Here is a 15,290-nt window from a genome sequence, read left to right as displayed (position 1 = left end):
ATCATTATTTTTATTTGGCATTTGATAAAAAGACTAGGCCTGATTATAGTATATTCACATTAAACTAATTTTTTTCCTGACCTATATATTCACCTGGTTGAACTTTGATTCTTTTTTCCAGCAGCTGTTTCATTTCTTTCATTTGGCCTTTAATTGAATTTTGATCAGAATAATTAAATTAAGTGGTCTTTAATTGAATTTTGATCAGAATAATTAAAATTAATAATGACACAAATTAATTTTTTGCCATAAAATTATCTACTTTGGTTTTAATTTGGCAGGTACTTGTAGCTATAATAATTATGATCTTGAAATTGCTAATGTGTTCTAAATTTGAAAATATCTCAGTGATGAACCATTAGGGCAACCTTGAAGGTTTGTTTTAACCTGAGTCCTGAATATAATTGTATACCTCATGTTACCAACTCTTTTTACCTCTAACAATAGGACTGTGTATACCAGTGTCTTAGTATTGTTTCTATCGTTAACCTTGAAACTCTACACTCTTATGGCTAAAATTTCTTTGGACTGGAAAATATAGCTTCCTATCTAATATATTATTAATATAAAATGTGCTACACTAAGAACATTTTTCTCTTTTTAATCCATCATTTCCAAAGAAAAAGACATAACATTGGAGCTTAGTTAACTTCCTTTCTAATAAAAGACTCTAGTGAATACATATTTATGGTATGGTTTGATATTTTTATTTTGTAGGTAATTGGTGTCAAACCATGAAACTTTTATTTCCTTGGTAATTTTATCCTCTATGTTTTAGAATGACAGCAATTCATCAGGGGCAGGTGGACCAGTGAAAATAACAGAAAATCGATCAAAGAAGACCAGTTTCTTCCGTTGTTCGCTACTTTGATGAACTCTTTCTAAGAGACTGCAGCACACAAGAGGACCCTTTCTTGCTTCTCTGAAAGCACAGGTCATCCAGCCTCAGAATCACACCGCCCAGCTGCTGCTGAGAGCACCACTCAATCTAGACCTCTGGACACAAAATACCAAGTAGATTCCAGCCTCTCAGCCTAGCAAGTAACAGGCTCTCTTTCTCAAACATGGAAGCAATGAAGTGGAGACACATGTGGGACTTAACCTTTTTTCTTTTAGTATCTGTTGCAGAAGCTGCTATCTTTCTTTTCACTTTGCACATCAGTTTTAGTCTTTCCATGTTACAGCACAATCTTAGACTTGTTTTTGCATAGTTTTTGTCTTATGAAATTCTAGACAGATTTGTGCATTTGGGAGTGTTTAAATAGGAGTAGAACATTTAAAGTAGAGGTTAATGTACTGAAATTAAAGGACATTTGGTATGGTTCTTATCACCAAATGTTATTGCATTTGTAGCATGTATTTAACGGCTCTGATGTGTGATTTTCTTAAATAAGAATCATTAAATTCTGATAAAGTTTATTTTAAAAATTCATAAAAATGCCCATCTATTCCTCAGAGGCCACAGTTTATTTCTTCAAATTGCTTAGAGCTTTGCTTCATTCCCAACCTTTTTGCCACAGAGTATCTGGGTAGTTGAAAAATCACTTTTTAAATTGATTACCTCTGCCTAATCTATAAAAACTGCATTTGGGAATCACCTTAATCTCATTTTTCTTGGGGTTTGTATTTACTATTTTTTCCCATCTTTGATCTATTGTAATTATTCAGTTATCTAAAACATAACATATTTGGACATTGTTGTCTGTTTCTAATTGTGAACTTCTTGAGCTGGAATTTTATATAGGCAGACATACCATTTAGGTTTTATTTCAGCATCTCATTGTAGTTCTTTTGCATCAGGATACTCAATATGTTTTTTCTTAGGTTCAAACCCTCAGCTTCCTGGTTTGGTTGTAATACTCAGTTCTTATCATAATCCCTGTTTTGCAAATTAACAAGAGTTAGATTTAGTCATTTTAGTTTGCAGAAAGCTTACCTATAGGGTGAGAGATTAACTTGTTGAAATAGATTTCATAAAGATAGCTTTTGGTAATAGTGAAAATAACAAATTTTTGATTCTGTTTTTATTGAGGGAGGGGGGTTATTTTATAAGAATAATTAGAGCTAATGCAGCCTCTAGGAAAAGTCTTGCCTTTTCACTAGAGAAAATGGTTTCAGTTTTAAACCATTGTTGTTGAATACTGGAACAATTCTATCTGTTCAGGTTTTGTTGTTAGAGAGCTTGGTCCAGTCATTTGGACCAAATGCAACTAAAAGCTTAGCTGCCTTTCTCACTGGACACTGTTACTGGTATACTTTTTGCAAATGAGACCATCATAGAAGGAAAAAAAAAAGGCATTTATGTTAACTTATGTGCCAAATTCAGATCATTATGTCATTGCTATTATTCTAGCCGTCGTGTCATAACATGGAAGGGAATAATAAAAAGGTGATAGGGAAATAATTCTGTTAATAATTGTTTTTCCTGGTACGCCTATTTTGCTTCACAAGGTTACCATCATGCTTGATAGTTAAGAATAGGGAATGGAAGAAATGGATTACTTGTTACCACAGAGAATTCTGCTTCAAATTAAGATATGTCATTAGAATGCTTGGACCAGTTAAACTTTCCAACTTGTCTGAAAATTTATGCACAATTTAGAGGCAGTAAATATACCAGAGCTAATTTTTGATAGATACACTAAACCTACTGTTGACAAATTTCAGCCTTCCTGATTTTTTTTTGTAGTTACCTATAGGTTTAAAGGCACCTGTGGCTGTCCCAATATAATCAATAGTTCTCTGATTGAAAGTTGATTGTAAGTCTACCATTTTTGAATTAGACACATTTTTGAAAAATAAAAAATAATTTGTTAGAAACATCCTGTATTCACTAATTTTCTGAAAAAGATCCAAGCAATTGAGCTTTCTGGATGGTAACAATGTACTTTCTAAAAGGCAAGTGTTATGACGCCATGTATGAATGTAATTCTGTTAGTAATTTACCTCTGACTATTTGGTGTCTTAACACTTGGTTTATATCTCAGGGGTTGTCTGCAAACCAAAACTGACATATTCTGTGGTTAGCTTTTTTTTTTTTCTTAATACAAAATCCTTTGCCTTTGTTATTATTTCTTTTCTCTTCTCTTATGTGATATAGGTTAACAACTAGTCTCCAAGAACTTCCCTTTGAAAGAGCCTGTAAAAAGTTAAATGAGTCTAATAGTGCTCTTTGAAGTAGCAGCAAATTGGGAGTATATGCTCTGTTATATAGAAATAAAATGTCATTGCTATTTTCTTACATTTAGCTTTGCTAAATTGTATATAATTTGAGCTAAGACCATAGGAAATTCACTTTCTGCATGGTAAAATGACCCAATAAATATTCCACTTTGCTTAATAATGTACATATAGTGCATTATTTTTTCTATTTGCAGATGAATTTAGTGACAGATAATTGTCTGTTCCCTGCTGAAACTGAAGAATTCTAGTTTTGTGTGAACATTTTTGTGGTCTTATGGATAAGGTACATGAAGATTTTTGCAGCAGTATTAGTGGTTCAGTGGCTGCACTTTATTATCAGTGTGCTAATTTTTGACAATGATTGGACTAGACCTTTTCAATAGAGTCTGAGAGTATCAGACAATGAAAATGTGCTGTAACTAAGTAGCATGTAAATCGGTTGATTGTAAAATGTTTCACTGGGAACTATTTTAGCTATATTTTACTTCAGACAGAGTATGATAAAATAATCCAACCTGTGCATCAGTTAGTAGGTGCTGCAGGGTTTCTTACTATTTACATAAACATTTTGTGCGGTCTTTGTTGTAAATTTTCAGAAGACTATACTCTTTACTTTGAAGGACTATTTTTTAATTATACCTCATTTAGCTAACTAGTATTCTAATACCTGGTAGAAAAACAGTGAGCCAGCCTTTAAGCATCCTGCAAAATCTAGATATGTTTGTTTTGAAGTAAAGGCATCATTGGGATTAGTTTAGAATAGAACATATTTGTCATATCCAATAGTGGAAAAAGTAATCTCTCCCTGTCTCTATTAATAAATTTAGCTGTGCAATATAGATAAAATTTTGCAGAATTTTTTAAGTAACAGATTATAACTCCGTTTTACAGGTTCTAGATGCCAAGAATCTGTATTAAGGTTTATAAATTTCTTCGTTATTAGTAAGTGATATGTTTAGGCAGAATCTTTTTCCTAATTCATGACTTAGATTCCTTTATAAATTTATTCTTAGTCTTTAAAAATGAGCTTCTAAGCTTAAAATTTTAAAACTGCATTTCATTATGTTGTTTTATTCATTTCTGTAATCAATTTTTTAGAAATTTTTTTAACAGAAAGGACATTTCTTTTTCCTTCTTGTCACATTCAAAGAAGAAAAAAAAAGTGTGTCTAAAAATGAAATCCTTTGACTTAGAGGAAATTAGAGAGACAGACTATGCTAATAATATTTCAAATTCTAGCACGGTTTTGCAGTAGAAGCAATCTTTTTTTTTAGATTAATAAAATTAATGGGTGTCATGTTCACTATGAAAACAATTTAAATCACTGAAATGTACAGAAATGAAAATTAGCAGTTATTTCAGAGATATTTTCAGATATTACTTCATTTCTTGAAATTTTGTGCCACATTCAATTGCATTTCTTGTTGCCAAGAATTGATTTTCTTTCATTTTCTTACCTTTATTTTTTAATGTGAATTTAATTATTGTAGTTCATTCCTATGGCCTTTTACACTTGGGTTTTATTTTGTGTGCAGCTGAAACTGCAGTTCCTTTAATGCAAAATACCATAAACTGAGTAAAATCATGCCCCTAAGGGAAAGTATCTAGTTTTCCCAAAGAATTATCTTAACTGTGTGTGTTTAAGCATATTTTATTTTTGCTCAATGGCTTATTGTGAAAAGCTCCTGCAGATAAAGTGGAACTGTCACGTGGTTACACTTGTTTAAGCCAATTCATTAACTGTGTACTGATACCAATGCTGTTTTTTTTAAATAACAATGGATTTTATTCCAGGTGAACTTTTTTTACAATAATGTTCATCTAAAATAAAGAGTACATAATGAAAATACTCATGGACTCTCTAGAATGAATTCCACATTTCAAAAATTTTTCTTCAAACTTGCTAGATCTCTGACTCTAACCATGGTAGACTTGAGATATTTTAGCCACCTTTATATCTGACCTATCTAAAGTCGTTTAACACTTAGGAGAATGACCAGATCCCCTGCTCATACTTAATTTAGAATACATTGAGCTTATTTTACTGTTAAACATGTAGTCTCAAGGTAATCATTCTTTCTTTTTTGTCTTTACAAGTTTAATTTCTGTTGTTTTGTTTTCATTTCCAAATGACATAATTTGACTGCACCAGCCCTGTGATGTTCTGCCACTGCCTGTGCATGTTCTCAGTTGCAGCCTGTCCCGTTCAAACCCGCAACCATTTCAAACCTTCACTATTCTCCTCAGACTTCCTGCTTTCTTCCTCCTAATCTTGGGAAACAGATCTTTCACCTTCTGTTTCACAAAGAAAACTATCAGTCTAAAACCACCCCAGCCTCCCTCCCCAACCTATAGGCCACCATGAACTGTCTGCTTTGCATCCACCCTTATCCCACCTCCTTCCTCTTGGTAGCCGAGTCATTCCTCCTATTCTGGGCTCTTCTCTCTGCCTCTTCTCTGGATTCATTCCCCCCCCCCCATCTCAGGGAATTCACAGCTTTCTTTTATCCTTCAAACTCTTACCCTCTCTTATCACTTTCCCTTAATATCTAAGCACCCTGGTCTGGTTTGCTGAAGCTGCTCCTATGCAAAATACCAAAAATGGATTGGCTTTTATAAAGGGGATTTATTAGGTTACAGATTTACAGTTCTGAGGCCATAAAAGTGTCCAAACTAAGGCATCAACAAGAGGATACCTTCATTGAATAATGGCCAATGGCATCTGGATCACCTCTGTCAGCTGGGAAGGCTCGTGGCTGGTGTCTGCTGGTCCTTTGCTCCCGGGTTCTAGTTTCAAAATGGCTTTCTCCAAAATGCCTCTGGGATTCTGTCTTTGCTCCTCTCTCTCAGCTCCTGTGCGTTCTTGCTCCTTTCTCCCAGGGCATTTCACTCTAAGCATTTGGGTGTCCTCTCTTAGCTTCTCCCTGGCAAACTCAGGGCTTCATCTCTTAGCTTAGCATCTCCAAGAGTCAGCATCAGGGTTGGCTCCTGAGCACTGTTAAGTACTCCAGTGAACCAATAAAGACCCACCTTGAATGGAAATAACCAAAAGGTTCCACCCTAATCAGCAAATAAGTCTGCCCCCCCCCCCCCCCAAGATTGCATTAAAGAACATGGCTTTTGTGGGGGACATACTAGATTCAAACAAGCACACCCCCCACCCCTTTTGCCTTATCTCACCTACTGCCTTTTCCTCCTCTTTGTGCCATACCTAAGCTTCTCCAGAGTTGCCTGTAATTCTGTCTTCACTTTCTCATTTTCCATTTATTTCTTAACCTACTCCAGCTTGGCTTCCATCCCCATCACTTCACCGACATTGGATTTACAACAGCCTAGTTGCTAAAGCCATGGACAATTTTCAGTCCTTATCTTGATTGGCCTCTTGGCACCATTTGACCAGTGTATCTCTCCCTTTCAGAAATGTTCTCTTCCCTTTTTTTTTGCGACAGGATTCTCCCCATCCACCAGTTTCCCAGAATAATTTCATCCTTTTACACGCATGGCTCTTTAAAAGCTTACAACTTCCGTGGTAGACTGAATAACGCCCTCCCCCACTCCTCCCCCCTCCCAATAGATTTCTACATGCTAATCCCTGTTACCTGTGAATGTTTCCGTATATGCCAAAAGGGACGTTGAAGTTGTGGTCAAGTTAAGGATCTTGAGATGGGGAGATTATCCTGGGTTATCCAGATGAACCCAATATTATCTCAAGGGTGCTTATGAGAGGAGCACAGGATCAGTCAGAAGAAAGCCATGTGACGACAGAGGCAGAGAGAGAAAAGGCAATGTGATGCGGAGGCACCGTCAGCGTGGGGAGGTCACAGCTCCGGTCCCAGAGTCTCCAGCAAGACCCTGAGCTGCTCAGAGCCCAGAAGCCTGGTCTGACTGGGAGCTCCTCGCCCCGCCCCGGCCGGGGTCTGACTGCGCCGTGCGCCCCCTGCGTCGCCGCCGGGTGCCTGGATTGGCTTCGGCGGTCGCCATGACGGCGGCTGTGTTCTTCGGCTGCGCCTTCATTGCCTTCGGGCCTGCGCTCGCCCTCTACATCTTCACCATTGCCACCCACTCGCTACGCATCATATTCCTCATCGCCGGGTGAGGCGGTTGCGCTGGGAAACCCGGCCGCCGGGGCTCCCCTCCCCCCGCCGAGGGCTGCCGGCGCCTCTTGGCGCCCTCACGAAATGGCTCGACCTTGTCGGGGTGGAGGGGAAAGAGGTTCGGAGCGGGAGGGCGGAGACCCTGCTCCCCGGGGCTTTCTCGCCCTCCCCCGTGGGGCTGCGGGAAAAGAGCCAGAGCCCGAGACCCCAGCGGGCGGGTGCTGGGGAAGGAGCTCTAATTGCGTGTCTTTTTGCCTGGGGTCCATCGGTGGACTTCAGTGGGTCAGGAAGTCCTTAGAATAGTATGAAAAATGAGGATACGTTCATATATGCATTTTTCATTTTTCTGGAGAAGAAGTCCTTCCTTAATTTCTCTCAGATTCTCAGAGCTAAAAGCCGCTGTAGTCTATGGCAGCGGTTCGCACCCTTTGCCCGTTAGAGTCACCTGGGTTCCGGGTGCTTTAAACCATACAGAGGCCCAACTCCCACCGCAGTCGTCAACTGAATTAGGATATCTAGGGGGTGGGATTCGTTTTTGCTTTTTCGGGGGGGCGGGGCGCTGGGGGAGTGTATTTTCTTTTTTAAGCTCTCCAGGTGACTCAGGTGTGAAGCCGAAGGGCAGCACCTGCCCTGCATCTTTCCGGGAACTTAGTAAACACCGAACTCTGGTGGCGAATGCGGGCATAATCCTAGTTTTCATCTGTGGCATCTCTTGCTAGAACACAACCTCTCCTTCACCCCTCTTGAGTTTTCCTTGGCACTAGGAGAAATAACCAAGCTAGGCCAGTGATTCCCACTTTTCTGAGCTTCTTCAGTTCCCTCAACTGTACCGAAAGTGCTGCATCACGTGTCGTTTTATAAGATGATAGAGATTTGGGCCAAACGTTTGTAAAGCTTGTAATCATCAGAATCAACACAGGACGTTGTAAAAACCAGGCCTGGAAAACTGATCTAGATCAGGGCACAGGTTTTCAATCTTGGATTTTTACCAGTCATTCCATTAATAGAGATACAGACATTTTTCTGGAAAAGACACTATTATATTTTCAGATACCTGACCAGTATATCAATAATTTCTGATAGGTTTTAAGGTGTAAAAATTGCATTAGTCACTGATTGTATATTTTATGTTTTGGCACATCAGTGGACAGAGCATTTGATTAGGAAAGTTACACATAATGGCAGTTCCAACTGGATAGTCCTTGGCAGATAAATAGCGTCTGCAGATGTACTTGCAAACAGCAGGGTCACCTAAAGAAGTTATTGTCATGAAAATCCCACATTTCTCTTGGACCACATGTTTGCTCACCAGGGAAAAAGCACTGTCGATTGAGAACCACTGATCCAGAGCATAATTTTTTAAGGACTTGTTCCCATCCCCCACCCCCACCCCCCATTCTAGAGTCAAGAAATCTGTTACTTTCTCAGGCAGAGTTTTTTTCCCTTTTAAAATCATTGTTATTGCTGTACTTATGTTTGCTTTTAACTTTTTTTTCCTAATTATCAGAGCTTTTTTCTGGTTGGTGTCTCTACTGCTTTCCTCCCTTGTCTGGTTCGTGGCAGGAGCCATTACTGGCAACAGAGATGAATCATTAAAGAAATATCTGCTGGTCATTGGAGTGCTGGTCTCAGTGCTTATCCAAGAAGCCTTCCGGTTTTCTTATTATCATCTTCTAAAGTAAGTTAAAAGTTTGCTTTGCCTTTTTTTCCCAGGTAAATATGAATCGTGAGGGCCCATGCTTTCCTACATAAGTTCTAGCCAAGGGAGTGGTACATTTCCAGTGTGAAAATATTGAGTATTCTTTTAACCTGTGGACATTTATGCCTTCATTCATTCAAAAAATGTTTCTTGACTACTTACTACATGCCTGGCACTATCCTAGTTGTTGGGTATACATCAGTGATAAAAAGACAGAGTCTCAGCCCTCACGGAGCTTATATTATGGTGGGAAGAGACAGACAACAGACGGATGAACGAGAAAAATACACAGTATGTTAGAAGATAGTGTCATGGAGAAAAATAAGCTAGGGAAATAGCCATTAAAACAACAACAATAACAAAAAGAGTTCCAGCACTCAAGATACTTAGAATTTATATCTGTTTCTCTTTGCCACCACCTAAAACAAAAATTCTTATGGAGATTATGCCTACCATTATTTTGACTGCATTAGGGGAAAACAGGGATTCATTTTGTGATAGTTCATGATGTTTTAAATCTACAAAAAAAAAAATATTTTTAAACAATGCTTTGGCCGCAAACTCCCTTTTTGGGCCAGACAGCAGGTCATCTGTAGTACACATGAGCACCTCACATGAAACCACTGATTTGAAACACAACTAGAACTTCGAACCATTATTTCCTTTCAGGCAGTCTTGAGGTTAGCTTTGATTATGTCATGAGACTTAGTAGAGTGGTTAATGTGCCATCCTTTGTCTTCTCTGCAAATGAGGTAATTAGGGCTCTCCATGAATTTCATGATGTAACCAAGATAGAATCTCAACAGCAACTCTGAGAATTTGTTCTTGGCAATATGCTAGGCTTTCTGTATTTTTTACTTTTTGCTTTTAATGACAGATATTGGATTCCTTTTTAATAACAAAGCAATTTAATTCATGTTGAAAACGAGGGCCCATTGTTTAGAAGCAACAGTCATATCTTAGAAAACATTTAAAAATGAAATTCTCATTAATCCCTGGAAATATTAAAAAGCAACAAACAAATATCAAAGATAAAATTTAAATTTCATACGAATACCACATCCTTAACAGATCGACATTCGACTGTGATTGAATGTTATTGGTACTCAACTGTTACCACCATTTAACGATTTTAATTTTAACTGTAGAGTATTATTAAGGTAATCCTAATCTGCCTCCTCCTGACCTCTGTTCCCACGATGAGCTGCACAGGTAAATGAAATCTCTGCTACATTCTTGTCATCATGTCCTTTCAAGGCTAAACATTCCCCATTTCTTCACTTGGAATCCAGAAGACATGGGCGTGGCTTCCACACCTTTCACAGTCTCTGTCAGCTGCCCAAAACATATCCTTTTTGTCAGTGCCTGTTTTTCACCCAGGCTCAGGACCCAGCTCATTGCTCTGCAGCGTGGTCTAACTAGTATAGAGAGTAGAGGCCCTTCCAGCCCTAGCCTGAGCACTGGACTTTTAATAGCTCAGTTCAGATTACATTCAGTTTTCCTGTCAGCTGCGGCATTGGCTTGTACCAGTCTTGCATTTTCACATGTAATGATTCTAATTTTGAAAAAAAAAAATGTAATTTCTAATACAGAATTTCATGATTTAAGACATGGATTTAGTAACCCCCCTTGGGACGTTGATGTTCTAAAACTTGACTTCCCCAGAGTGCCTAGGTGGGCATTTCCTCTTCTTCACTACTTGTTTCTTCATGGTTGCCTCCTGAAATGACAACCTTTTCTTGGTGCTAACCTATGGTTCCAAAGGGTCTGAACAAAAGTTGCCATTATTTATGAGGGCAATGAGGGAATAGGGAAGCATGAGGAAGGAATTATGAATGTCAGTCCAAGGCTTTCATGCCCCGAACTTCATAGAAGCCTGTTTGGCCTTCTCATACTGCTCCTCTAAAAGGACCTTTGGAAATTTGCAGACATATGGTAAGACAAGCCTGTATTAACAGGTGGCTTTGTTTACATCTGCAAAGTGCATCTTTAAAAAAGCCTGTGGGGTATTGTATAAAATTTTTCTAGCAAATTTCAGAAATGTAGTTACATGTTAAAATAAGTTTGAGAATTAATTGTAATACTTCATTCACGACTAGCATTTGCATAGATCCATTTATGGCTATACTACCTTCAAACATAGGGACTTAGGTTTAATGAATAGTTTAACTGTCTACTGCCAAATTAGGTTTTGAACCATAGGTTAAAGGAATATCTCAAGTTTTTGCTATCTGAATTTGGTGCCAAGATTAAATTTGTTGGAGAATTTGCGTCAGTTTTTAATACACATGTTTTTATACATCAGTTTTGATGCATATTGTAGAACTGAATAAAATATTTATCATTGCAGTCTAGTATAAACTTATTTCATGGGTCAGGCCTTAGAAATAATCACTTCGTCTCAAATGAATGAATGAATTATAGCCTTCAGCTGAGCAGAGAATTCTGCAGTGAGAAATTGGCATGTGGCCACAAGTGGTAGCCCTTTCTATGTTAATAATAATAACTTTTTAAAAATTCAAGTTATGGTCTTGTATGTGGCCTGAATCAGATACTTTTTTTTCTGCCTGGATAGAAACTTTTTAAATTTAATTCAATTTTGTCTTATAATGCTGATATTGTAAATATTTTGTAATATTAGAAAATTTTCCATTTATAGGAAAAATGTTAAGACTACCATGCTACTATTTCTTAAAAGGCATAAGTCTATTTTAAAAATATTCAAAAATGGTGTATCTAATTTGTATGCATTTCCTTACACACACATACAAAAAAGAATCAGAACAAACAAGAAAGACAGTATGATTTATCAGTAGTTTTTCATTCTTTACATTTTAAAAGGACTTTTTTTGTTGTTTTTGGAAATGCAATAATAAATGAAAGCAAAGAATTTTCCATTTTAGTAAAATGGTCAGATTAAAAACACTACCCCTTACATCATCTGATGTGTTCTATTCATCAGGAACACGGAAACTGATCATGTTTTGTACTTTTTCACTTCCTAATATTAACATTGAGAACCGTTAGTGTCATAGACCTTTCTTCCACAAATATATGACAGTGAATGAGGAAGTTTATTAAACTTTTGAATGTATTTATTTAACATTTATTGATAGAGGTACTTTGCTATGTGAAATAGCAGGAATCTTGCATTCATTACTGAGTAATTTGTACAAAACAAATCCTCTAAAAGTTATTGATTCTACTGTATTGAAACATTTGTTGATGGAAATTATGACTATTACATATGTCTCATAAACTTGAGCCTTTAACAACATCCCTGTGACATGTTTATTTACGAAAATAGGTCATTTGAGTTGGTTACTGGTTCAGAGGAAGACAACAGTCACTTTTCTGGCTCATGTCTTACCAAATGATGCTTCCTAAGGGAGAACACTGAAATGGCAAATAGTTTCTTTTAGGTCTAGAAAAGCAAAGTACCCCTTTCTTTATGCTTATTACCATTTAGGTTGAATTCTGCATTGCTTTAATTTGATATTATCAGTGATATCTTTATTTATGTACTGAATAGGCTAACTATAATGAATACACATACTTGAAACTTAATGTCCAGAAAATAAGTATGTTCCTTTTTAACTTTTAGAGTTAACCTAATGCTTTCTTTTTCAGCACTTGTTGGAAACTCATTCTAAAATGTTTGTATTGCTTTAATAAATATACTTTATTGTAAATATTTAAATATTCTTTGAGTTAGGTTTGCAGGGCTTTTCAGCTGACAAGGATTAGTAATATAGTGGAATCAACCAACCACACCCAGCTTTCCTAACACGTCTGCCTGGGGGAGGGGAGGGCTCATGGTAAGTTCCTGAGTTGGTCATAACAGAAACAGGGATAAAATCACTCTGAAGATCATTTCCTTTGTGTGTGTGTGTGTGTGTGTTTTAATTGTGTTAGGACATATGTAACATAAAATTTGCCATTTTGATCATTTTTAAGTATACAATTCAGTGGCATTAATTACTTTTACAATGTTATGCTATCATCAGCACCTTCTATTACTAAAACTTTTTCAGTCACCCAAAATGGGAAACTCTGTACCCATTAAGCAATAATTCCCCATCCCCCCACCCAGCCCTGGTATCCTCTACTCTGCTTTCTGTCTGTATGAATTTGCTTATTTTAGATAGCTTATGTAAGTGGAATCACACAACACTTGTCCTTTTGTGTTTGGTGTCTTTCACTTAGCACAATGTTTTCAAGGTTCATCCATGTTGTAGCAGGTATCAGAACTTCATCCTTTTTTGTGGCTGAATGGTATTCTATTGTATGGTTTTACTGCATTTTGTTTATCCATTTATCTGTTGATGGACATTTAAGCTGCTTCCATCTTTTGGCTATTGTGAATAATGCTGCTATGAACATTGGTATACAAGTGTCTATCTGAGTCCCTGCTTTCAGTTCTTTGGGAATATATACTTAAGAGTGGAATTACTTGTGTTTTATGGTAGTTCTGTGTTTATTTTTTTGAAGAATGCCAGACTGTTTTCCGCAGCAGCTATGCCACTTTACATTCTCATCAACAATTTATGAAAATGCACCAGAGTTCCAATTTTTCCACATCCTCACCAACACTTGTTATTTTTTATTCTTGTTTTGTTTTGTTTTGTTGATAATAGCCATGCTAGTGTGTGTGAAGTGGTATCTCATGGTGGTTTTGATTTGCATTTCTCTAATGATTAATGATGAGCATCTTTTCTTGTGCTTACTTTCCATTTGTATATCTTTGGAGAAATGTCTATTCAAATCCTTTGCCAACATTTTCATTGGGTTGTTTTTTGTTGTTGTTGAGTTGCAGCAGTTCTTTATGTATTCTGGATTTTAAACCCTTATCAGATATATAATTTCCAAATATTGTCTCTAATATCTGTAGGTTGTCTTTTCACTTTCTTGATAAAGTCCTTTGATGCACAAAAATTTTTAATTTTGATGAAGTCCAGTTTATTTTTTCTTTAGTTGCTGGTGCTTTTGGTGTCCTATCTCAGGATCCATTGCCAAATACAATACTGTGAAGATTTTCCCCTATGTTTTCTTCTAAAAGTTTTATGTTTTTAGCTCTTATGTTTAAATTGTTGATCCAGTTTAGTCCATTTTTGTATATGGTATGAGGTAGGGGTCCAGTTTCATTCTTTTGCATATGGATATCCAGTTTTCCCAGCACCATTTGTTTAAGAGACTATTCTTTCCCCAGTCAGTGGAGTTGGTACCCTTGTTGAAAATCATTTGGCCACAAGAATGTGTGTTTATTTCTGAACTTTGAATTCTATTCCATTGGTCTATATGTCTGTCCTTATGCTAGTATGACACTGATCTTTGCAGGGAACTAACTTTTGGTTTTATTGATTCTCGATGTTATTTTTCTATTCTCTGTTTCATTTGTCTCTGCTCTAATCTTTATTATTTCCTTCCTTCTGCCGACATTGGGTTTAGTTTGTTCCTTTTCTAGTTCCTCTAGATGTGAGGTTAGGTTACTGATTTGAGAGCTGCTTTTTTAATGTAAGCATTTATAGCTATACATTTCCCTCTGAGCACTGCTTTTACTTCACCCCATAAGTTTTCATAAATTCTGTTTTTATTTTCATTTGTCTCAATTTTCTAATTTGCCTTAAGATTTCTTCTTTGACCCACTGGTTGGTTGAGAATATATTGCTTAATTTCCAGATATTTGTGAATTTTCAACTTCTCCCACTGTTATTGATTTCTAGATTCATTCCATTGTGTTCAGAGAAGATATTTGTATTCTTTCAATGTTTTTAAATTTATTGAGACTTGTTTTGTGACCTAAGATATGGCCTAGCCTGGAGAGAATGATCCAGGTGCTAAAGATAATCTCTTATTAAGCAGTATTCTATCATTTCATTCAAGTATTCATTTATCTCCTATTCTGGTGGTAGCATTTTATTCCATAAGCTACAACAAAAGTATCAGCTACTTTCTCCCCTAAAGCCTAATTGGGGATATAAAACAAATACGTAAAATATTTTGGAATCAAAAGACTATGATTTAGTACTTGTTCCGGTTTGCTAATGCCGTTGTTTTGCAGAACACCAGAAATGGATTGGCTTTTATAAAGGGGGTTTATTTGGTTACAGAGTTACAGCCTGAAGGCCATAAAGAGTTCAAGGTAAGGCAGTCGGGTACCTTCACAGAAGAATGGCGATTGGCATCCGGAAAACCTCTGCTAGCTCAAAGGCACGTGGCTGGCATCCGCTTGCTCCCAGGTGGCGTTTCAAAATGGCGTTCTCCAAAATGTTTCTCTTGGGGCGTTTCCTCCTCTCTTAGATGCAGCTCCTCTT

General features: G+C 37.0%; 2 protein-coding genes and 1 long non-coding RNA gene across 6 annotated transcripts in view; 2 read left to right on the top strand and 1 right to left on the bottom strand.

Annotated features, from left to right (window-relative positions):
• RAB8B (RAB8B, member RAS oncogene family) overlaps positions 1-5,032 on the top strand; it is a 64,729-nt gene extending 59,697 nt beyond the window's left edge. For all 3 annotated transcript variants that reach the window (XM_037833763.1, XM_037833762.1, XM_037833764.1), the window contains one exon: positions 779-5,032. In XM_037833763.1, coding sequence (XP_037689691.1) covers positions 779-871 — 93 coding nt within the window. In that variant the 3' untranslated portion in view covers positions 872-5,032. The remainder of the gene's footprint in view (positions 1-778) is intronic.
• The window catches only part of LOC119531926, a 55,311-nt gene extending 48,001 nt beyond the window's left edge, over positions 1-7,310 (bottom strand). For both annotated transcript variants that reach the window (XR_005216450.1, XR_005216449.1), the window contains exon 1: positions 6,783-7,310. This is a non-coding gene — a long non-coding RNA (uncharacterized LOC119531926). The remainder of the gene's footprint in view (positions 1-6,782) is intronic.
• The window catches only part of APH1B (aph-1 homolog B, gamma-secretase subunit), a 33,193-nt gene continuing 24,685 nt past the window's right edge, over positions 6,783-15,290 (top strand). The window contains exons 1-2 of the mRNA XM_037833761.1: positions 6,783-7,275; positions 8,785-8,955. Coding sequence (XP_037689689.1) covers positions 7,163-7,275; positions 8,785-8,955 — 284 coding nt within the window. The 5' untranslated portion in view covers positions 6,783-7,162. The remainder of the gene's footprint in view (positions 7,276-8,784; positions 8,956-15,290) is intronic.

This window comes from Choloepus didactylus, chromosome 4, assembly GCF_015220235.1.
Source record: "Choloepus didactylus isolate mChoDid1 chromosome 4, mChoDid1.pri, whole genome shotgun sequence".
Classification (NCBI taxonomy): Eukaryota; Metazoa; Chordata; class Mammalia; order Pilosa; family Megalonychidae; genus Choloepus; species Choloepus didactylus.
Note: the sequence above shows the minus strand (reverse complement) of the source record. Positions and strands in the feature narration are given on the sequence as shown.